At 54.6% G+C, this 22,912-nt stretch overlaps 1 protein-coding gene across 9 annotated transcripts in view; it reads left to right on the top strand.

Annotated features, from left to right (window-relative positions):
* The window catches only part of ACOX3 (acyl-CoA oxidase 3, pristanoyl), a 56,466-nt gene extending 34,662 nt beyond the window's left edge, over nucleotides 1–21,804 (top strand). For all 9 annotated transcript variants that reach the window (XM_041751687.1, XM_041751679.1, XM_041751686.1 and 6 more), the window contains exons 10-18: nucleotides 483–605; nucleotides 2,144–2,264; nucleotides 4,548–4,670; nucleotides 4,828–4,941; nucleotides 10,432–10,547; nucleotides 14,809–14,983; nucleotides 16,650–16,717; nucleotides 18,658–18,744; nucleotides 21,534–21,804. In XM_041751687.1, coding sequence (XP_041607621.1) covers nucleotides 483–605; nucleotides 2,144–2,264; nucleotides 4,548–4,670; nucleotides 4,828–4,941; nucleotides 10,432–10,547; nucleotides 14,809–14,983; nucleotides 16,650–16,717; nucleotides 18,658–18,744; nucleotides 21,534–21,653 — 1,047 coding nt within the window. In that variant the 3' untranslated portion in view covers nucleotides 21,654–21,804. The remainder of the gene's footprint in view (nucleotides 1–482; nucleotides 606–2,143; nucleotides 2,265–4,547; nucleotides 4,671–4,827; nucleotides 4,942–10,431; nucleotides 10,548–14,808; nucleotides 14,984–16,649; nucleotides 16,718–18,657; nucleotides 18,745–21,533) is intronic.
* The last annotated feature ends 1,108 nt before the right edge of the window (nucleotides 21,805–22,912 follow it).

Raw genomic sequence — 22,912 nt, 5'->3', positions numbered from 1 at the left:
CCCTGCCTTGGGGGGACTTCTAGTTCCCCGTGAGCCTCATTTTCCCCATCTGGCTGAGGGGTGGTTGCTTGATCCTTGGTAGGCACACAGAGCACAAGCTATAAAGTGTCTAGCCCTGCGTGCCAGTGCAATCGGCTGGCTTCCTCAGTTGTAGGTGGCTGATCATCACTGTTCCAATAACGTGGTATACAGGAAGCAGCACCTGTGGCCAAGACTGTGGGGTGATGGGAGGGACCTCCTGGGTTGGAAGCGCATCAGGGCAGAGGGCCTCCTGGCTGTGGCAGCAAGATCCTGCTGTTGCTGACTTGTTGCCCCTGGACTCTGCCCTGGTCATCATTGCCGTTGGCCATCCAGAGGGGCTGGTTCTCTGTGGGGAGGGGGAGCATGTTCTCTGCAAGGCAGGTTGGGCTCCCCGCGGGGGAGGGGGTGGGCTCCCCAGGAGGATGTGTGGTGTGGTAATGTGAGGGTCTTCTTGATTGTAGCAATGGCGCTTGCTCCCCTATCTGGCGGCCGTCTATGCCTTAGACCACTTTTCTAAATCACTCTTCCTGGACTTGGTGGACCTTCAGCAGGGCCTCATGGGGAAAGACCGGAGTGCCAGGCAGGTGAGATGATGCCCTTATTGCTCCCCCCCCCCCCCCCCGCAGTGTTCATCATCATTGACTCTCACTGATGTTGATCGGCACAGACTCAGCCTGTCTTTCAAAATAACGCCCGTCGTCCGTGGTGGCTTTGTGGGGTTGCCGGGCCACTTCCTGAGCTGTGTCTGCCCACCCGGGCCTCGTGGAACCCTCACTGATCTGGACAGCGCGGGCATGTGTCCACGTTCCCAGCTCTCAGGGATGTGCTGACGTGACTCCGACTCCAGGCTGTGAGCTCAGCTGTCCTCCTCCTTTTGAGAACATGATGATTTGGCAGATTGCACATTACTGGCTCCTCAGTAGATTTCACGGTTCTGATCCTTTCGTAAACAACCCTCTAAAGGTCTGAATCCAGCTGACTGGATTTGAATTGACAGTCAAGGATTTATGCCAGAAACGAGTGTGCACTGAGCTCGGCAGCTATGTAGACTCATCCTTGGCTGATCCCTGTGTAAACGGCTTACAACCGCCTTTCCATGGCCCTGCATGTTGCCTCCTGGGCATGAGTAAAATGAATCACAAGGAATGTGTCTGAAAACAGATCAGAAATACTGCAGATCGGTGTTATGTACAACACCCTAAAAGGCCTGTATTGAATTAGCACGTTTTGGAATACTCAGCGCAAACATCCGGGGGTGGGGGTGGGTGGGTGGTGGGTGGTGTGGAGGCCGCCAGCAGGGTGCACTGCTCAGCAGCACACAGGTCCCTGGGAACGCGGGGATTAAACATGTTTTTCCCCAGCGTGAGTCACTGAGACTTTTGCCAGCTGACATTGGAATCGTTCTCCTATTAATAATGTAATAAAGTGAAGTAAGCATGCTATATTCTTTCTGAAACTCAGTGCTTTAACTGAGGCACAGTGGGACCTAGACGTGGTCCTTATTTCACATCGAAAACACTGGTAACAGGGATCATCTTATTCAGCAGGTGTGCATATCTCTTTTTCTTTATTGTACCTGTTAAATGTTAAGTAGAAGCAAAAGGATATCATGAGACATGTGAGGCCCGGGGCTGCTGGCCAGGGATAGCCTTGCAGCATCAACTAGAAATCGCATTACCTGCGCAGTCTCTTGGGACATGGTCCCCACCCTCACCTCTCCTCGGAGGGGAGCCCTGTCTCCACCTCCTGTCTGGTTTCTTGCTTTTCTTTCTCCCACTGCTTGGTTTCAGTTTCATGAGCTTCGCATAAACCATATAACATGTACTCTCTGCTTCCGTGCTCTGCGTTTGCGATCGTCGTTACGCCCTGGCGTTTGTTTGCTGCACAGAACTCTCTGGTCCATCCGTTTTTGTGGCTGTGAAACTGCTTATGGCACAATGTCTCCACTCTGAGATGAATCCTTGCTTTTTAAGTTAAAATTTTTTTATTTCCTCCTGCAGTTGTCAGGTGTCCTGGATAAGACTAGAGGGGACACAAGCCTTTGAGTTAGGGGTGAATTGACCTTTGACCTCTGGTGTCAGAGCCTCTTTTCACCTGTTTTTGTTGCACTTCCTCTCTTAAGGCAGAGCTCGGACGTGAGATCCATGCCTTGGTGTCGGCCAGCAAGTCCCTGGCCTCCTGGACTGCCCAGCAGGGAATTCAGGAATGCCGAGAGGCGTGTGGAGGACACGGCTATCTGGCTGGTAGGTTTTGAAGCATTTGTTGGGTTTTCTGTCTATAGCTCTACTTTTAACTCAAGGGGTCAGCAGACGACTGCCTGTGGGCCAAAGTCAGCCACCACTGGTTTTTGCAAATAAAGTTTTATTAGAATGTGGCTGCACCCGTTCGTTCTGAATCTTCTGTGGCCATGTTTGCATGACAACCAGGGTCGAGTCATCTCTATCAAGCCTAAAATGTTCACTGTCTGGGCTTTTCCCAAAGCAGGTTTGCCAGCCCACTGCCCTAGACAGATGCCCCCGCGTCTGGCTCACGTTCCTTGGCCTCCGTCTGGGGATAAGGAACAGTGGGGAGACTATGTGAAGGAGCCCCCCAGAAACCAGAGCAGACAGTAGATACTCTGTTCGTTTGAATTGTAACCGTTTGGTGAACAACTTGGCAGTAAACTGGCACCAGGTCTTATTTGGGTGAAAAAAAACTTAGAAAAAGAGAGTTAGTTTTTATTGGCATTGGCTCTTGTTTGGGCAGCTGGTTTGTGGTGAAGAGAGTGGGCCGCCAACAGCCGGGGACCAACTCCTGCTCTGCCACTCACTAGCTGCACCTGGGCCAGCTAACCTCGCTGTGCCTCCGTTTCCTTACCTGTAAAACGAGGACGATGGCAGTATACCACAACACAGGGTCCTGCCTCGGCCAGCACCGTGTAGGGCATGTGGCACGTGGCCAGTGGCCTCTCATTTGTGGTAATTGTCAGAGTGTTCAGTGTTCAGGACACGTCCCGTGTGCTGGTGTTCAGTAAGTGATTGGTAAAACGTAGTTATCCAGAGAAGGCTCCACACGCATTCCAAACAACAGAATCGGCAGCAACCTTGTTTCTAAGCTGATAACCTCTGCAAAAGCATTTTAGGCTCTTGCCTAAATCATTTCAGTGACGGTCTGTGGCTCATTACGTGCTTTCAGCGAGGATCTGCTCCAGTTACTTGTCACGCAGGCGGCCAGCAGTGGTTGCTGGGCTCCCGCCACGCTCTGCCTCCCCGTTACCCATTGACGAACGGATGACCATGGTGGCGCCCACGTCACTTACACATCTTGTCCTCTGGGCAGTGCTCTATAGTTTCTGTTTGTTGTCACAGCTCCTAGAGACACCATAAATAGTTTGCTTTGTTGGGCTTGAAATAGAATAATGAAAGGGAATCTGTAGCCCCTCAGACAACATAAACAACTGAGTCAGGTGTCAGGGTACAAATGCTGGGCTGAAACTAGCAAAACCCAGCTCAGTGGGGTACCTGTAACAGGGCTCTGCCTAGGTTTAATATCAATTGCGAATTGTTTCAAGTTGTTTCTTTGTGGTCATGCCCAGCTGTTTCTGTAGAGTGGTCTGTAGGGAGTCGGGGGGAAAACGATCAGGTGTTCCAGGGGACCACAAGCCCCATGTCTGCTGCAGAACATCTTACACCCTCTCAGGCTCTGTTCCCAGTAGCATGTGAGCATGGGAGTCCCAATCCTCTTCCCTCCACTCATCCTGTCCCACCAGCCTCACGTGTGGTGAGGATGGAGACCCAGACAACGGCGTCTAGAAAGCGTACCTTATAAAATATGTGAAGGAATCTGGTCCCTTAACAGACAGGAGAGACAGCAAAAGAAAACAGAGATGTCTTGGAATATCCAAAATTTCTTTTTTCTTTTTCAAGATTGATTTATTTATTTTGAGAGAGAGAGAGAGAAAGAATGAGAGAGCAAGTGTATGCACAAGTGAGAGAGGCAGAGGGAGAAGGAGAGAGGATCCCAAGCAGACTCTGTACTGAGTGTGGAGCCTGAGGCAGAACTTGATCTCATAACCCTGAGATCTTGACCTAAGCTGAAATCAAGGGTCTGACACTTAACTGATGGCACCCTGGGACATTTGAAATTTCTTTTGTAAAATGATGCCCGCCCCCCACGAGGTAGGCAGCTCCCCTGCAGCAGCCTGTGTCTGTCGTGACCCGCACGCTGGGGCCCTGCCAGCTGACCACTTGAGGCTCAGTGTCAGCTGGACAGAGGGAGAAGCCGGCGATGCTGGGCATTTCTCGAGCACTCCTGCTCACCTGCACTGCACTGGGGCATCAAAGTCAGTAGTCACACTGACTGTGTGGCTACTCATGTCTCCTTAAAGACGAGCATCTGGTTCGGAGGTTGGGAGGACACAGCCCAGGAAGAGGCGTGGTGGGGGCCTGGGTAGCCTGGGAGTGCTGTCTTGGTCAGGCCGGCCAGGATAGTCGGGTTCCTGGCTCTCGTGAGTACTTTAAGTGACAAAGTGTGTGGCTTCATTGCAGTGAACCGCCTGGGTGACCTGAGGAATGACAATGACCCAAACTGCACGTATGAAGGTGACAACAACATCCTCCTGCAGCAGACCAGCAGCTACCTCCTCAGCCTGTTGGCATCCCGCATTGAACGTAAGAGACGTCCCAGCCCCACCGAGCGAGCCCTCCCACCAAGGCACACCCTGCATCCCTAGGAAGGAAACGTGTTGCTCACCATGATCCTCCAGTTTCCAAGGTGCTCAGCGAGGTGGGGTGGGATGGTCACTCCAGATCCTGGGTGTGCTTGCAGGTGGTGTGCGCCTAGAGAGCCCTCTGAAGACTGTGGACTTTCTGGAAGCCTATCCTGAGATCCTTGGTCAGAGGTTTTCATGCCCCAGCATCAACAGCTGCTTGGACTCCTCAGGTGAGCACACCGTCTCCCTGTTTCCCTCCCTGGGTCATGTCGTGATCCCTGGGGGCATGTGTTCAGTAGGGGTAGGCTGTGGTTCCTGGATTCATCCAGCCCCTCTGTGGGCCTGACTCTGAGTCAGGTGCTCTCTCCCTAAGGGTGAAGAGGGAGAGGCCCTGGGTCTTGTTCCTGCCTTGCTGGGCGGCTGGGCTCCTGCTCACTGGCTGCCCCTGTGACTGAGCCATCTTCACAGGAAGCCGGAGTCTCCCTAGCTCAGGGCCTTTGCACATGCCACCCTTGCTGGCCTCACTTCTGTGGCCCCCATCCTGCAGTACACTCACTCTTTTCAGCCCTGAATAGGCTCAGCTGCCTTCGGCACTGGGCTCCCTGCTCTTCGTGCTTGGCTGTGATTGTTGAGTGCCTGACCCTAACCTGGGATACCGTATGCTGCTGTGCGCAGTGGGGAGCGGTGGAGGCCCCACTTCTCCCCCTACCCCAGGCTCTATCCTCAGAGAGAGGAATGAGCGCTGTGCTGTAGGCAGCAGCATAGCAAGCACACTCATATTTCAACACAGAACATATGCAACCTACAGACGGCATGTGCTCTTATGCTGGTCATTCCTTCAATCTCCAAGCATTTGCATACTGCTTGGCTGGAAGACAGAGCCGGCCGAGACCCAGGTGCCTGCCGTCACGCGGCTTTGCAGTCCATGGGGGACAGGCCTGGTCACAGGAGCAGGCGCTCTGTGTGGCAGGGGCCCATGCACTGGGGCTTGGCTGGCCAGGGCAGCCTGAGGTCTCAGTGACAGGGACGTGGTGGCCACAGGGGCACCGTGGGAAGGATGTGCTTGGTGGAGTGCACATGTCATTCTAGGGCTGTGGGAAACACTTGATTCTGAGCAAGAGAGCTGCTCACTGGCTTGGGTCTGGGTGTTCGTTGTGATGATTCACTCTAAAATGTTACTCTGGAGAAAAGTCCATTCTGGCCACTGTAGGAACAGAGGGACATGAGATAGGAGGGTGTCCTGGACAGGGCAGTGACCACGGCAGCAGTGGGTGTGAACCAGAGTGCCAGGGCTCAGGGGGAGCATCTCTGCTGGAGGGAGCTTGCTGAGACTCTGGTCCTGTCCTGGGGTCACCTCCCTCTGCTCCTGCTCCGGCCCCCGGGCTCTGGGAGGTCCAGCAGCACATCCCCAGTGCAAGCGAGGAGCCTGGGTCCGGCCGAGCCTGCTGTGCTCTGAAGCTCAGCGTCCCCCCAGCAGCTCCTGGAAGCCTCCTAATGAGTGTGGGATGAGACCTGCAGAAGGAACGGTGGTAGAACTCCTGCCCCGAGCCTGCGCCCCCGCCTCCCCCAAACGGAAATGTCACTGAAGGAAGGGAATGCCTCCCACGGGGTCCCACTCCTTTTTCTCTCACATCCCCTGCCAAACACAACACTTGAAGCCACAGCAGAAACGTCACGAACCTCACCTTCATCTGACCCATGAGCACCAAGGGCAAGTGCCTCATGCTGCTACCCGAAATACTGGTTTACATGCCCCTTGGAGACTGCTCCTGTGGGATGGTGATGAACTGTGGGGCTTGTGTCCTGGCCAGGCGGGAGCGGCCCTTCTGCTGAGCCCCCCGGGGACCTGGAAGTGCAGCCCCAGTGCCAGAAGAGCAAGGGGGCGACCCCTTCCCGCCTCAGGCCTGCTGGCCGCACCCTGGGAAGAGCTGTAACTGCTCCGTCAGGCTCTTGGGTCGTGGGAGCTGATTGCAGCGCTCAGTGCCGTGCTTGGTACCATGTACATGCTCAGGAACCACCGGTCACTGTTGTAAATACAACCACGTGTACTCTACTCTCCATCACAGAAGTCATCACGAAGACGCCCTTTGTTCCACCGAGCACTGTTAGCAGAGCACCTTTGCCATGGGAGGAGGGCACCTGGCCCTGTATCAGGAGACCCCAGAGTGAGCATCCCCCGGGCCTGGGGGCCACCACCCGCTTGCCTCAGAGGCTGAGAGCCTGTGGCTTCACAGCATCAGCAGCTGTGGGCACCGAGGACACCCACCTCACTCTCTACTCGGCCCCGCAGGGCTGCACGCACTGCGCCGGTCTTCCCGAGAGGAGACTGGGCCTCCCCAATCCAAGTCAGCGGCCGGAGCAAGAGTGTAATCCAGGCTGGGCTGATGTCCCAGCTGCTTCCTCCACCATCATCATCATCACTATCCTCTAGAAAGCTCCTGCTCATAAGTGTTTTCTTTCTTATTGGTTGCCACATTTTGTCATGGTTTTCCTGATGATAACCAACCTAACAGGTCTTCACCTGCCTTCGTAAAGTAACCGTAGGAAGCAGGACGCACTTAAAGATCTATTTCAGATGGTTACAGAGCTCCTCAGCCAAGTGTTGCTACAGAAAACACTAGAAAATGAGCTTATGCTTCTTATAACATCAACCCAACCAGCGTTATTTCCTCTAAAACCATCACCCGTTGTAAAACCCAATAGTAAACAAGTGGTCTGCCAGCTTCTGGATGTGCCCAGCGCTCAGTCCAGTCCCTCCCTCACAGACACGGTGCAACCAGGGGCCCCTCCTGCGTATCTACAGCAGGAAATGTGCCAGCCCGCGTCATCTGTTTTTCCTGTGAATGCCCTGGTTTTTGCAAGATCCAACAAAGTAAAAACATTTTCTAGAGGAAAAAAACGGAACTAAAATTCATTTGGTGAAAGTGACACTGAGTGCTGACGTCACTGTCCACGCAGAGGAGGGAGCGTGTGGCACGTGGCCGGCCCCTCATCTCTGGGACCCATGGTCAGCCCATCCCGCGTGTCGGCCCTGGCATGTGCTGGCTGGATCTGTGGTGAAGATTACGTGAAATCTTTATGAGCCTCGTGCTCTGTAGGACTGGAGACGTCAGACCCCTCTGTACAGAGCGTTGCCTGTCAGGAAGGTCTGAGAGATTTCCCTTCGGGGGATGAGTTGTTTATTTGGAGAGGGAGGGGCAGGCATGGCCTGTTGTCTCTGCTTCCTTCAGTTCACACACAGGCATGTGTGCTGGGGACCATCCTGTGCATCTGAGGATTTGCGCTGTCCCCTGACAATATGAGGCCCGTTTGTTCTGGTCAAATTGGCTAATTTGCAAAAATATTAAGTAATTGTGGTTCAGCATGTGTGCTTCTGACAGCCATGTGTACATACAGGGCAGTGGACTCACATTGCATCTGTTCACTGGGGTTCCATGGTGCAGTCATGGGACCTCAGGCTCTGACGTCAGCATGACCTAGGGCTGGATACTTAACCTCTCCGAGCCCCAGTGTCCCCTGTGGTACACTGGGGGGATGTGGTCATCCCCATGCTGAGCCTGGTAGGGCCGGGGCTGTGTGTTTCACTCTTGCTGGGGCTGCCTGCCACATGCTGGAGGCCACCATCTGAAAGCCCCCTTGGGCACACCAGATGTAGGGAGTGCGCTGTTGCCCCGGCAGCCAGCTCTGTGGTGGGTCTTGCACCTTGAGAGGAGGTTGTGTGGGAACGGCCAGCCATACAGGAGCTCAGGGTGTGGGAACATGGTCAGATGGCAGGCAACACCCAGACTGGGTCTGTGCCAGCCAGTGAGCTGGGGCCAGTCATCTATGCCTTGCCTTGTGGGCACATGGAGGTCAGAGCCCTGCTTCAGAAGGGGACATTGGCTAAGAAGTGGGGACCCAGACAAGGGCAGCATGGGGGAGGGATGGAAGCAGGGTGGGAGGGCAGGGAGGTGGTTGGCAGGTATCTGGCTGGCCTTGAGGGGCTCACTGGATAGATGGCTGGGTGAGAATGAAGCCCCCGGGAGTTGGGGAGAAGAGGTGTGATGCTGCTGCTAGCTCAGGTGTCACTCGAGGAGTTGAGTGCCCAGCAGACATGTGTAGGAGCCCTGGGGCTAGGAGAAGGGACAGCTGGAATGCAGTAGCAGTGACCATCGTGGGGAGTGCAGGAGGGCCAGGAAACAACAGACATTTTTCTCTCCGGCAGCTCTGGACAAAAGGCGTGGGCAGGGCTGCGCTCCCTCCAGAGGCTCAGGGCTGGGGGTGGTGGGGTCCTTCCTGCCTCCTCCAGCTTCCAGGACCCCAGCTGCTCCTGGGCTCGTGCCCACATGGCTCCATCGCTCCTCTACCCCGATGGCCTACCCCATGTGTGTATCTCCCCTCTGATCCCAATAGAACACTATTGTTGGGTTTCGGGCCCACCACTCCTGGGGAATCTCCTCTTGAGATCCTTAACTGATTCTGTCTATCTTTTCCCAAGAAAGACATTTGTGGGTTTTGGGATCAGGATGTGGGCATGTCCTTTGGAGGCTTCTGTTGGAGCGACCACACCTGGCAGGATGCTGGCACGGCCTGAAGATAGCTGTGCAGAGGAGGCCTCAGAGGCACTGGCTTGTTTGCAACGGGTCCCCAGTGAGGGTCGCCTGTCTTCTTCCTGGGACCGGTCTGTGTGATGCAGGAGGAATCCCGAGGACCACTTGCCCAGGTTTTGGGCCCAGACCCAGTGTGGCCTGGTCCCCATGGCCCCTCCTGGGGGTCTGAGTTCAGAACAGCTGCTGAGCAGAAGGGCTTCCCTGTGCCAGGGCTGGAGGGTAGGGGCTGGTGACGGTGTGGATCGGGGCCACATGACCAGGTCAGACAACTCATACCCACCCCCTCTGTACCCTGGGCACCTCCTCCTGCCCTGTGTCCTCATCGGGCAGGTAGCAGCTCTGTTTGGCTAGGTGTTCCAAGGAGATTGGAACCTGCCTGGTACATAGGATGTGCTGTGTCAGTGTCAGCGTCATCTCTGGCTGAGATGTGACGAGGAGGCGAGCCGTCCACAGATGTGGCACAGCACTGGGGGCAGGGAGAGGGCAGGGCAGGGATGCCCTGAGGTTTCTCCCATGGGTCTTTCTTCCACCCCATCCAGTGCGTGCCTGTCTATAGTCTAGGGCACTTCTCCTCCCTTAGTGCTCCTTGGGAGGGATGTGCCTGGGCTGGGGCCCCAGGAGGACCAATAGGAACTCCCAGCTCAGCTGCCCACCAGCCCCACAGAGGCCGACAGCCAGGCTGGCCAGTGAACGGGCACCCCTTCCTCCTGCTGCTCACCCGCCATCTGCCACAAAGTTGTCCTTGATGTCCATGCAAATCCCTAGTGACACAGGGGATGTGTCCTGTCCCGTCAGACTAAGCACATGAGCACCAGCCAGAATTTGCAGCTGTCCCAAACAATGCTCACCCCAAAGGTGGCTCTGGGGCTCCCTGGCCTCTGGTTGTCTAGTGTATAACCCGGGGTGGCCTCAGAGCCAGGGCATGCCCTCCCCTGGGCCTGTCCCAACCTAGGGCTGGGCCCTCCCTGTGCCTCAGTGTCCCTGTCTGGGAGATAGCCCGGCTCTCGCACTTGTCCTGAAGATCACTCCATCCGCCCGAGCTGCTCTCAGCAGCACCTTTCCCTGGTAAGTGCTCTGCAGACAGTAGATGCTTTATTGTCACTTTTTTTTTTTCTGTTTCTTGTTTTGAAGTCCCTCTGGCAGCATACGAGTGGTTGGTTTGTTACCTGCTCCTTGAGAGTTACCAAAAATTAAATGAAGAGAAAAGATCAGGAAGGAATGACTTTGAAGCAAGAAACAACAGTCAGGTACATATTTGTTTTAAAATTTGCTTTTTAAATTTGCCCTAAGTCCTGTGCTGCCGTGGCCTCGGGAAGCTGAATGTCCTGGGGGTGGCAGGCCAAGCCCTTCGGCCCCTGGGACCTCGGGTGCATGGGCAGGTCTCTGCACCTTGGTTTGCTACAGGGAACTCCCTGGACTGTGGGTGTTGTGTTCAATGTGCCCGGCAGCATCTGGCAGCACCCGGAACTGTCACTGTCACAGCGGGGACGCTGGGATGTAGGGCCAGACACCAGTCCTGGTCCCTCCTGGCTGGCCAGCAACAGCTTGGTGACTCATGTGAGGTCACACCGGGTTTCTCTCAGGTCATTGCTACCCTTCTCAGGGAGCCTTGGTGGGAATGGTCCAGGGTGGCTTTGGATTTTGTGCTTGGACGGGGCTGGCTCCCACATTCCGGAATCCATAGCGTCAAAGCAGCCCTCTCTAAAACGCCTGCTTGCATCAGGATCTGGCCTGTTGTGACCCATACAGCCAGTATATCTGGAGTGATCGGTGTCATTTGGGAGGCCACAGATAAAGGAAACATGAGAAGTTTCTAGAACTGGGGCCATTCCTTCTCCTTGGTCTCATTTCATGAGGCTCTTTTCATGTCCTTTGGGAACTCCGTGTCCACATCTGGCCCTCTCCTCCAAAGGCTCCTGACTCCTTCCGTTACATTGTGATGGGCAGCTTGAGCGCTTGGTCAGATGCAGCCAGGAGCACCCGCACCAGGTGCGGAGGTGAGGGAACAGGATGGCATCTTTCTTGCAAAGGCCTGGATTGATAAACGCAGCTCGAACGTAGGTTGTACAGTAAATAAGTTTCGTGGGTGGCCCCAGTCAGTAAACTTGACTTCAGTGCCACAAAAATAGGGGGCATGGAAATGATCCTTCTGGAATGGCTGGGGCCCCAGCAAGCTTAGTCTTTTGGACACTGACAGGAGTGCATTAGCTTGGCCCACATCACCCCTTTCCCTGCCTGTCAGGCTGTCACTATTGGAGTGAAAGTGGAAGTCCTCCCCCTGACTCACAAGCCAAGGCCTCAAAGATATGGCAGGCGCAAGAGGCCCTCATTCCCATGCCATCCGAATCTTGGAACACTGCCTAGAGGTGGCTGTCCCTCTGCACCCCTACCAGCCAGCCCATGTCTGGCTCCCTGACAATGGAACCCAAGCAGGGGCTCAGCCATTTGAGAAACAATTCACCTTTAAACCTTCATTAAGGACTTCGTAGCAGCGTTTCAGTGAGTCGCGCAGAGAAGAGAACAGGAGAGGGCGAGGCCAGCCTGGGCTCTGGGTCCCGGGGAGGGCTGCTGGGCTGATCGGCACTCATTGGCTGGAGTGCAGGTGCATGGAGCAGCATGAGGCCTGGAGGGAGGTAACGACCCAAGTGCAGTCTTGCATTTTCCACTGCTGGTCTGGATCACAGAGTGTGCTAAGAGCACTGGGTCAGCTCTCACAGCTTGGGCTGGACATTCATGGGTCCCAAGGGGGATGTAGCCCCTTCCCATACAGTGACCTGAGCAGCCACAGGGTGTGAGAGGAAAATTGCGGAGAACGTTTACATGGCCTTGGTATGGGACGTGCCTTCTTAAGACAGGAAACTAGAAACCATGAAAGAAAGTATTCAGATCTGACTATATAAATGCTCACCATTTCTGTAAATAAAGTCAGGAGACAGACTGCAGGCCAGGGAAGCTCATGTGGCATGACCGCAGAATGTCCTGGTGGGAAAGGGTTCCTGGCGGGGAACCAGCCGCTGGTACAAGGTAGCAGGCACAGGGGTTCCAGAGCACGAACCGGGGCTGTGCAGGTGAAGGACGGTGTCCCATGGGCGTGGCGAGGTGGGCTGCTGTGTTCTCTGGGCAGCTACTCCCTGCTTCCCTTAAAATCCAGAATGTGCTAGAACACTGGGTGGCTCAGTGGTTGAGTGTCTGCCTTCAGCTTGGGGCCTGATTCCGGGGTCCTGGGATCAAGTCCTACATCGGGCTCCCTACAGGGAGCTTCCTTCTCCCTCTGCCTGTGTCTCTGCTTCTCTGTGCGTCTCACGAATAAATATTTAAAATCTTTAAAGAAAAAAATCCAGAGTGTGCTGACTCAGACTTGGAGTGGGGGAGCGCATTCTTTTCTCGCCTCCCCTCAGAAACAGCTGCCCCTTGCTGTGCACCTACACAGATTAGCAGTGAAAAAAGATGCATTTATTGCCTTTTTTGGCCGAGTAATACCCTCCCATGTTCAAAGTGAGAAAATGTAAAAAAGTGGGTCGGGGGTTTCCCCAGTTCCTGGAGCCAGCCCCTGTCCAGAGCTGTCTGCCTCAGAAGGCAGCTGAGCACACCCCCTCCCCGCCGCTCCCTCCCCCGCCCAACCATCCCCAGCTGCACATGGGGCTCCTGACACATGTCATTTCCTGCTGTCTTCTCTCATGGATGAAGCAGTCGAGGCCAAGAGAGATGCCCTAGGTCATCCAGCTCAGCTGTGCGAGGGGCTGGCAGGGAATCCAGCGCCAAACCCAGGGCCTGGGTCTTTGCCCTGAACTGATGTCTGAACCTGGACAATTAGGAATTCATTTTTTGCCTGAATCGTCCATTATTTGCTAATGTGCAAATATTCTCAGTAATTAGAGCACAGCAGAAACAGATAGCTTGATCTGGCTGGTTTATGGCTTCATGGGGACAGGGGCTTGTGGGAGGGGCTGCCCTCGTGACAGGGCTGGGGCAGGGCTGCCCCTCCAGAGTCTTCACGGGTGACCGGCCCTGCCCTTGAGTGCTCCTCTCTGCGAGCACTAGCCCCAGGTTCGGGGCTGCAGAGCGACAGCTGACCCCCCGCCTCCTGGAGTCCAGGAAGAGTCTCGTCAGACTCCCAGAGGGGACACTTAAATAGCCCAGCACTGGAGGGTCAATGGATGGTGCAGGAGCCAAGGCAGAGCTGTGGCCTTACCACACATCCCCGCCTAGCGGAGCCTGGGGAGCAGAGGCTCCATCCAGTCCCATCCACGGACAGTTCTTGGGCCTGTCCTGTGCACTGTGCGATGCTCAGCAGCACCTCACCTCCCCCCACAATAATGTCAACAGCACCCCTGAGTTTTGACAACCGAGGATGCATCTGATGGTGGTAGATGTCCCTGGGGACAAACTTACCCGAGCAAAGAGCCCCTGGCGTCAAGTGTCGCAGGCCTTGTGGGGTCTGGAGCTAGAGCCAGCAGAAGCGGACCTGCTCTCTGGCTCATGGCGTCTCAGGGCCACTGGCCTTTGCTGCAGTGCCACGTCTCTCTCAGGCCTCCTGCATCCCCAGCCCAGTGTGGCTGTCACTGCGGGGCCCACGTAGCCATCTGGACCCAGCACACACAGCTCTCAAACCCTGGGCTCCACAGGTGTCATTTCAGATTCTCAGATGACATGCAGGGTGGGCTGACACCTGGTTGGTAGAGCCGTCATGCAGCCCTTCGGCCCAGCCAGCCAGGGTCCTGTGTAGACACGGCTCCTGTGCCTGCCACATGAAGGCAACATGTGCTCGTCGTGACCAGTGTTATTGTTCTAAATAGAACAAATCTGGTACGATGACACAGTGAAGAGGGGAAAAGAAAAGCTAATGAAGCTGATGATCAGCGGGTTCTGGGGCTGATAGGTGAAGACAAACACTGGGACCAGAGGATCTGCAGTGGCCTCCTGCTCACAGACACAGCGGGCATCAGAGCTCCTTCTGCAAATGCAACCCAGCTGGGAGCGGTCCCGCGTCTCAGCTGCAGTTGCACTGCTTGCTTCTGGACGGATTATGAGCGGGACGGGAGACGGTTTCCTCTGTGGGGCCAGAGCAGCTGGGGCGGCCCGCTGAGTGCCTTCTGTGCCGGGGAGGACCCATTGTGTGCCCTCACACCTCCCGGGGGTGCCCCTATGCTGCAGGGCCAGGCACACCTGCAGGGCCAGGCACAGGTTGTCCCTGTGCGTTCCAGGTGGGGCCAAGCAGAGAGCGGTCACTGGGCTTCCCCAGGTCGAGGAGCACATGAGCGCCGGCCTCAGCCCAGGCTGCCTCTGGGCGCTGGCCTTCCCATGCTGTTCGTATGTGGGTGATTCTCATGCTGTGCCCCCTTCCATGTGCAGCGTCACTTGGTGTCAGTGTCCCTCCAGGACATGCACTGGCACTCTGGTCTGGGTCTGTGTTCCTGAGGCTTTCTTCTTCTGCCCCCAACACACTGTAACTGGGGCCCCAGCTGCCTGCTCACAGGGGTCGACGGCTCTGTTGTGTTTTATTTTAAGGCATACTACTGCCGTCCCTTGGCTCTGGCGTTCCTGGAGCTCACGGTGGTGCGGAGGTTCCACGAGTACACACACCAGCCCAGCGTGCCACCCCAGCTGCGGGCCGTACTGGGGCGGCTCAGTGCCCTCTACGCCCTGTGGACCCTGAGCCAGCACATGGCCCTGCTCTACCAAGGTAAGGCCTGGGCAGTGGACACCTGTCCATCTGCCCTATCCCCACCCTGTCCTACCGGGAATCCAGCCTCATCCTGTCCAGGAACTTTGCCTCCCCCGTAAGATGTTACCTTCCACATGTATGTGCTGAGCATTCATCACAGGCTGGAGGAGACCGTGGGCAGGTGAGCCTGGATTCCATGTTAAAAAAAGCAACATCAGGACAGGACAATGTTTCCCTTTCGTTCAGGGTTTGAAGTCTGTTTCCAGTTCAGTTCAGAGAATATTCCCAGAAGACCCGTACTAGCTAGGCAGGGAGCTGGTCTATAGAGAGCTGAAGCCCACACCTCCAGGACCATGAGGCCCAGACAGACACAAGCCCAGGCTCCTGGGAGACACCCTCAGGAATGCCAGACTGTGGATCCAGGGGGGGCTTCCTGGGGGAGGTGGTATGTGGACTGATTCCCAGGAGATTGGTGAAAATAGTGTAAGCCTGAATTTCTCCATCTTTCTCCATTATTATCCTTCTAAGGAACATTTTCAGACCATTTTCCCTAATATCTCCTGGGACATGTTAATGCTACAGTCAGACTATATATCTGTTCATGTCTTGTGCATATATGTGGACTTCCTGAAGAGTAAGACTCTTTGTCCTACTCCCCTCACCAAGAACAAGGTCTTCCTGCTCAGGGCTGGTGTTGCTCTGAGGAGGTGGTGAGAGCATGTGGCTAAGTTTACAAAGGGGAGAGTGGGCTTTGAACCCAGGGAGTGGCAGGGTGTAGGGCAGGAGACATGCACTAAGACTCGACAACTCTGATGTATGGACAGTTTTCTTTACAAAAATCAAAGAGAAGATTGTGCACTCAGATGCACAGACTGTGGCCTTGAGCCCAATAGATGCCACCGCAAGCCCACTGTGGTGGTTGTAGAGGTGGAGGTGGTGCAGTTGATGGCACTGGGGACGATGATGATGGTGGTGATGGAGGTGATGGTGGTGGTGGAGGTGAGGGTGATGGAGGTAGGGTAATGATGATGGTGGCTGTAGAGGTGATGGTGGTGCTAGAGGTGGGGGTGATGGTGGTAGAGGTGATGGTAGTGGTGGTGGAAGTGGGGGTAATGGTGGTGGGGGTATGGGTGATAGAGGTGGGGGGGATAGTGGTAGTAGAGGTGATGGTAGTGGTAGAGGTGGAGGTAGGGGTGACGGGGGTGGGAGTGATGGTAGTGGAGGTGATGGTAGAGGTAGTGGGAGATGGGGTGATGGAGGTAGGGGTGATGGTGATGGAGGTGGGGGTGATGGTGGTGGAGGTGATGGTAGAGGTAGTAGGGGGTGGGGGTGATGGAGGTGGGGGTGATGGTGGTGGAGGTGATGGTAGAGGTAGTGGGGGATGGGGTGATGGACATAGGGGTGATGGTGGTGGAGGTGGGGGTGATGGTGGAGGTGATGGTGATAGAGGTGATGGTAGTGGTAGAGGTGGAGGTGGGAGTGATAGTGGTAATGGTCGAGGAGGTCTCCTGGCCTGGCTGTGACCTCCTGGCACTTGCATGGTGATGGGAAGGGGACATGGGAACCCTGGCCCCGGCCAGCGTATTCCTGCAGAGGGGAGACCTTCTCACACAAAGGGGGCACCTGGTGGGATAACGTGGGCTTCGGGTACCAGACCCTGGTGTAACCAGTCCTGTGCTTACAGGTGGCTACTTTTCTGGTGAGCAAGCAGGAAAAATGATCCAGAACGCCATCCTGACCCTGTGTTCACAGGTGAGCTGCAGTCACTCTTGGTCATCACAATTCCCATGTTACGTGTAACCACTGACATACACCTGCCTTTGCTTCCCACACATTCAAGCGTGTAAAACATCAAACAAGAGCAGGAAGATTTAAGAAAATATGGCTCTGTCAGAAATGTTAGGAAAGAGTAACTTTTAGGGAACGTCTTAGAATCCGTAGTCTGGAACGCACTTCGTACAGCCGCCTTGGGACTCAACCTCCGACTAAATTCATTTCAGGGTCGTTTTCTTGTGTATTGTATTCTTTGACCTTTGTCACCCAGAAGAGTCACGTGGACTGACCCCCACTTTATTTTGTAGTGGCGCTCGGTCCAGGGGGCCTTTCTGCAAGGGCGGACATGGCCTGGAGCTGTGCCGTCCCATCGCTCACTGCAGCCCCACGGCTGTTGGCCATGGACACATGCCTGTGTGACCGAGGCTGTTTATCTTTGATTTTGACTAACTTACAGTGAAAGGGCCACACATGCTGGTGCCGCCAGATTGGGTGACGGTAGCTAGCAGAGTCCTCTCTCCTCTTGATGGGACATAATTTTATTAGAAGTCTCAAAGGACTGGTGACCTGACACTTCATTTCTCCTTGGCACTCAGAGTCAGTGCGGTTCCAGGTGACACCTCTGCCACTGGTTTTCAGGCCCTCCCTGACTCAGTTCACCAGCGGCCAGCCCCCAATCTCTGGGGCTTCTGGTTCAGTGTGTGACTGTGACTGCACTGTACCGGGGTGTGGCCACGTGTAGGTTCCTTCCAGTAAAGCCAGTGACTGGAAGGGTTTCCTTTGTGTGTTCTGGGGTGGGGGTGGGGGGTGGCTGTTTACAAAAAATGCAGCAGATGTTCACCTTGCTCCCAAATAGCCATGTCCCCTGGAGCCCGCGTCTGGCAGCTGTGGCCCAGGCAGGCAGGCAGGCAGCTGATGCCTTGTCCCTATCCGCTACCAAGGAGGCCTGGGTCATGGGTCAGACAGGTGGAGGGGGTGCCAGCCCTGTCCGGCAGTTCACTTGTGCATCATCTGTGGGTGTGTTGCTGCGGCCTCGGCAGAGGTGGCCACTGAGCCAACCATTTCGGGCTGTTACATGGCATGTGTGCTGACCCCCATGTAGACAAGGGGCCTGGCTCTGCCAATGGTTCCATCTGAAGTGGGCAGGCTCATTCATCTGTGATGCGCGGGCAGAGGGCACATGGCCGTGGAGTGAGGGAGCGGGTGCACTAACGAGCAGCATCTGAACCATGAAGGTGTCCTGCTCACCTCTGTCGTGTGGACTTTGTTATTCCGAGATGGCCCGTTGCTCTCTGTCTGTGTCGCCGAAACTGTCCCATTCCAGGGCTCTGGTTGGTGCCACCAGGACACTTCACAATTATTTCAAGAAAAAAATGTTTCTGCATTTCAAGAATGTTCTTGGGAGTCTCATATAAATTCCATGTGTCATGTTGAAGAATCGCTTGCAGGAGGGGATGGGGAGTCCTAAAACCACTGCGCACCAGACAGCCTTCACGGGTCGACTTTCCCAGGTGCCCATAAACACCTTCTCTGGCACATTTTTTTCTGGACACATTTTCCCCTGCTGCAGTAGCAGCTGCCCAGATCAGGGAGGATTCAGACACAAATCTGAGGACGCTTGCCGGTGAGTGGGCTGCAGAGCCACTTTTACGAGCAGCTCCTACCTTATTGAAAAACGGTTAACGCATTGGAAGTCTTGAGTGATTAGCAACATGGTGAAAATATTCAGACACACACCGAGGGAATCTGTGTTGCAGGCCAACGAAAAGATAATGCGTTAGTAATCAAGCCACGCACGCGCCTGCTAGGGTTACCGTTGCTAGCGGGCTGTAGCAACAAACGGCCAGTGCTCTGTTTCTCAGTGGTCACCATGGAGATTTCTGGGGGTTGCCAAGCGAATGGACTTTGTTTTCCAACAGCTGAAAGACGATGCGGTTGCCCTGGTGGACGTGATCGCCCCTCCCGACTTTGTCCTGGACTCACCGATTGGCAGAGCCGACGGTGAGGTGAGTCCCCCGGTGGGAAATGCCGGGCATCTGAGCATACATGGGGGCTGCTCTGGGGGCTGCTGGTGATCATTGCAGCATCTGAGATGATGGCATGGGCCAGGAGGGCCCTGGCGCCTCCTGGGAAGTTGTCACGTTTGGGCAGCACTGGAGGGGTGGCCAGGAGAGGTCGGGGTGGCCTGGGGCAAGTTAGCCATACCCCAGCCTGCCTGCCTGCCTCCGAGATGTGTGGTGGCAGCAACACCCTAACCGGGCCGGGGTACCAGGGTCAGCCCAAGTCCTGCCCAGTGCCAGGCCCTAAGGCTGTTCCCTGTTCTCACACCCCCGGGAGCCCTTTCCAGAGCTGGGTCCTCCTGATGTCTCACAATGCTGGCTTTCCATCAATGACCACTCACCCCTGGAAGTTTCGCTTCCTGGCAGCCCCAGCTCAGCTTCCCGATCTCTCCTGCCCCGCCATGCTCCAGAAGGATTTCTTAGAGTGATCCTGTCAGGCTGCTCCTCTGCTGAGGCCTCCAGCAATAGCCCTCATACCCGTAACCGCATGCACATCACACCGATTCCTGCACCCCAAGCCCAGGCAGCCTGCCCTCTGGCTGTCTGGTTCTCCAAGGTCATTTTATGCTATGCCCCTCCTGCCCTCAGGACTCCACCCTCACCATCCCCATTCATTTCTATGATGCTAGGCTTTCCTGCTTCAGGGCCTTTGCACTTGCTCTCGCTGCTGCCTGGAGCACTTCCATTCATTATATCTAAGCAGAACACTGCCTCTCAGCTCTTTTCTGGCACTCCAGGCGGGTGCCCCTACTTTGTCCTGCTGTGTGACCCTTATGGTGCTCGGTACTGAGCCAGCTCATATCCCTGTGAGCTATGTGATGTTCAGTGTGATGAACACTGAGGTCTGCTCAGCATCTGCTAGAGTGTTGTCCCTGTGTTACCACTTGCCTGGGGTCTTACAACTATGAGCAGTGCAACAGGATTGACCCACCTGACCCCCCCACCCCCATGGCCATGTCCTTCATGCCGAGACACCTGCTGCCACTTTGCTGTGTCTCAGTGGAGACTAAATGTAAGGGAACAGAAGCCCTCCATGTGTGCTCAGGGGAACAGACTTATCCCGGCAGGGAGGCAGGCACCCTGACCTCAGCCCAGGCCACACCTGGGGTTGGGATGGTACTGGGCCCTGGGGTGGGCAGGATAGAAGTCCCCGGGCCGGCATGGAGACAGTAACATCCATGGAGGCCTGCAGTCCTCTGACTGCAGGCCTGAGCATCTGGCTCTCTCCCACACGGCCTATGAAAAAACCACTTTGCCAGGGAGAAACCCAACATGCAGAGAAGCCAGGTGGCCTGCCCACAGCTGCCCAGCCAGGAAGCAGCAGAGCCAGGATGTGGGTAGAGATCTACCGCCTGGAGAGAAGATAGGAGATCAGGCCTCGGCCCTCGGTGTGGCCAGGGCCCGAGTGGGCACAGGCAGGAGGATGTGCCAATGAGGCCACAGGAGAGGGGCTAGCCTATGCCTGTGGGGCGCTTATGAGGCACCAGGCTTGCTAGCACTTGAGGAAGAGACAGGCGAGTGGTGCCCATCACGGAGCGCCTGGACATGGCATCATAGGAGGCCCTGAGCACATGGGAGTGTTAGCTGGTGTGGAAGGAACCAGAGCGGCTGGCAGACTGGAGCCCTTTGCCTGCGTGCCTGCCCTGCAGAGGCGCAGCCTGGCTCACGGGCAGGAGGGCATCCCTGTGGTGCAGGCTCTTTGTGGCTCTGGATTCCATGGTGGAATCCCCAAACCTCACCTGACAGGAAGGTTTATATGGTGCACATTTAAACCAGGTGCTGCTAGGCGAGAAGATCGTTTTAAGTGAACAAATACGGCTGCCAGAGGTTATTTAAGATGATCATTAAATGGAGTATCGTGTTCCAAGCTGTGATATGTCACCTGTGCAGAGAAAGCAAGCCTGAGTCCGTGTCTCTGTGAGAGCAAGCAGAGCAGAGGGCTGGAGGGGACCAGCAAGTGCACTCAGCAGGTGCAGGGACAGTGGATTCTTCAAAGTAAGGGGCGCCCGGCTGGCTCAGTGGTGGAGCATACGACCCTTGATCTCAGGTTGTGAGTTCAAGCCCTACATTGGGTGTGGAGCCTTATACTTAAAAAAAAAAAAAAAAAAAGACGAAGAAGAAGAAGAAAAAGAAGTAAAATTTGTTGAAGCCAGCCAGGTACACAAGAGGCTCTGTCCGTGTCTCCGTTGCCTGGAGACCTGTCCTCCTGGGCACTGTGTCTGGCACAGATGAAGTACCAGTCACCTGCTTCTACAAGGCTCACAGCTTTCCTCTGGAATAAAAGCTGTTCTGCTTTTCCCAGGGGGCAGCCCGGCGGGAGGGGTTCAGTGTGAGTGTGCTGGAGGAGGCGGCCCGCTGGCCCAGAAGGGGCAGGTGGAGAGGGTCCGTGTGCGGGTACCCACCCAGCCGGCAGCCACCAGGGGAGAGGGCAAGTGTCAGAGCAGACAGCTGGCACCCACCTGCGGGAGCCGTGCGGGCCGCCCCCTACAGGAGTTCCCAGAGAAGAGGATGCATGTGAAGCTGTCACCATAAACATGTTTTAAAGTATTACACTTTCCCAGTTGTTTTCTGTTAGAAAAAAAAGATTATATAAATGAAACCATTTTAAACTTTTCTAAAAAGCGACATAGAATTTACTGTGTTTTCAACAAAAGCTTATGAGGGCATCTGCGTCTGTCTCCTTGGCTGTCTAAGGAATCTTGTTTATTATTGATGTATGTGCTTGTTTTTTGTAGCTCTATAAAAACCTCTGGACCGCTGTCCTTCAGGAGAGCCAAGTGCTGAAGAGGCCATCGTGGTGGTTGGAGTTTACTGTAAATAAGCCCCGTGTAGGAAGTTTGAAATCAAAGCTGTAAAGGTGTGGTCTATATATGCAACAGGATGTTACTCAGCCATTAGAAATAACGAATACCCACCATTTGCTTTGATGTGGATGGAACTGGAGGATATTATGCTGAAGGAAGTAAGTCAGTCAGAGAAGGACAAACATATGGTCTCATTCATTCGGGGAATATAAGAAATAGTAAAAGGGAATAAAGGGGAAAGGAGGGAAAATGAGTGGGAAATATCAGAGAGGGAGACAAAACATGAGAGACCTCTAACTCTGGGAAACAAACAAGGGGTGGTGGAAGGGGAGGTGAGCAGGGGGTGGGGGTGACTGGGTGACTGGCACTGAGGGGGGCACTTGATGGGATGAGAACTGGGTGTTATGCTATATGTTGGCAAATTGAACACCAATAAAAAAATAAAAACAAAAAATAAACCAGTGGGACTTGGAAAAACAAAAAAAAGAAATCAAAGCTGGTAATCACAGCACCATGACAGCTCAGTCTAAGTAAACTGATCAAGCTAATGAAGATGTTGACCTCTGGTTAAGACAATGCTGGATATTGCTGCTGCTTTCTGAACGCACTTCTGCTCGTCCTGCGCCAGCCTTTCCAACCAGATTTGCTGGGATCACTTCTTCCTGATGGACTGGGTTTTTTTTTGTTTTGATTTTGCTTTTTGTTTTGGATAATTAGGACCTTGCACGTGCTGTGTGTGCCAAAGAGGAGGCCAGCTGCTCATAATCGGAGGTTTTCTGGGCAGATGATCTTTTGCATTCTGGGATTTTATTATTATTATTTTTTTTACAAACCTCTGCTTCACTAAGTGCTTAATGATGCCAATCTGGTTCTTTGTCGACTAGTGTGACTTTATCATATAATTAAATCCTATTTTAAGCTTACCTGAATGATGTAGTTTAAGATTTTTAAGGAGAAGAAAACCCATTTTATATGGAAATAGAAGTTTCCATCAAGGAAATGTTTCCAAAGAAAATAAATGCATTAACATTGGTCTGGTCAGTTTATGGTCCTGACCTGCCGGCTGTGTCCACAGATTCCTTCATTCCAGTTTGCAGCTCAGATCCGGCTGTTCTGCTGTCAGCAGCGTGCCCCGTGCTGCTCGGCAGCTCCCTGCCCTGTGCACCAGTGAGCACGCCTGCCTTCTGGTGGAGGCCAGGTCGGAGGGACACACGGTTGCTCGTGTGTCCCCCACTCAGCACAACCACTCAGCAGCACAGTGGGCAGACGTGACCCGGGCACCCACAGAGCACAGGTGTTGCCAGGTGAAC

Source organism: Vulpes lagopus, chromosome 4, assembly GCF_018345385.1.
Source record: "Vulpes lagopus strain Blue_001 chromosome 4, ASM1834538v1, whole genome shotgun sequence".
NCBI classification, from domain to species: Eukaryota; Metazoa; Chordata; class Mammalia; order Carnivora; family Canidae; genus Vulpes; species Vulpes lagopus.
Note: the sequence above shows the minus strand (reverse complement) of the source record. Positions and strands in the feature narration are given on the sequence as shown.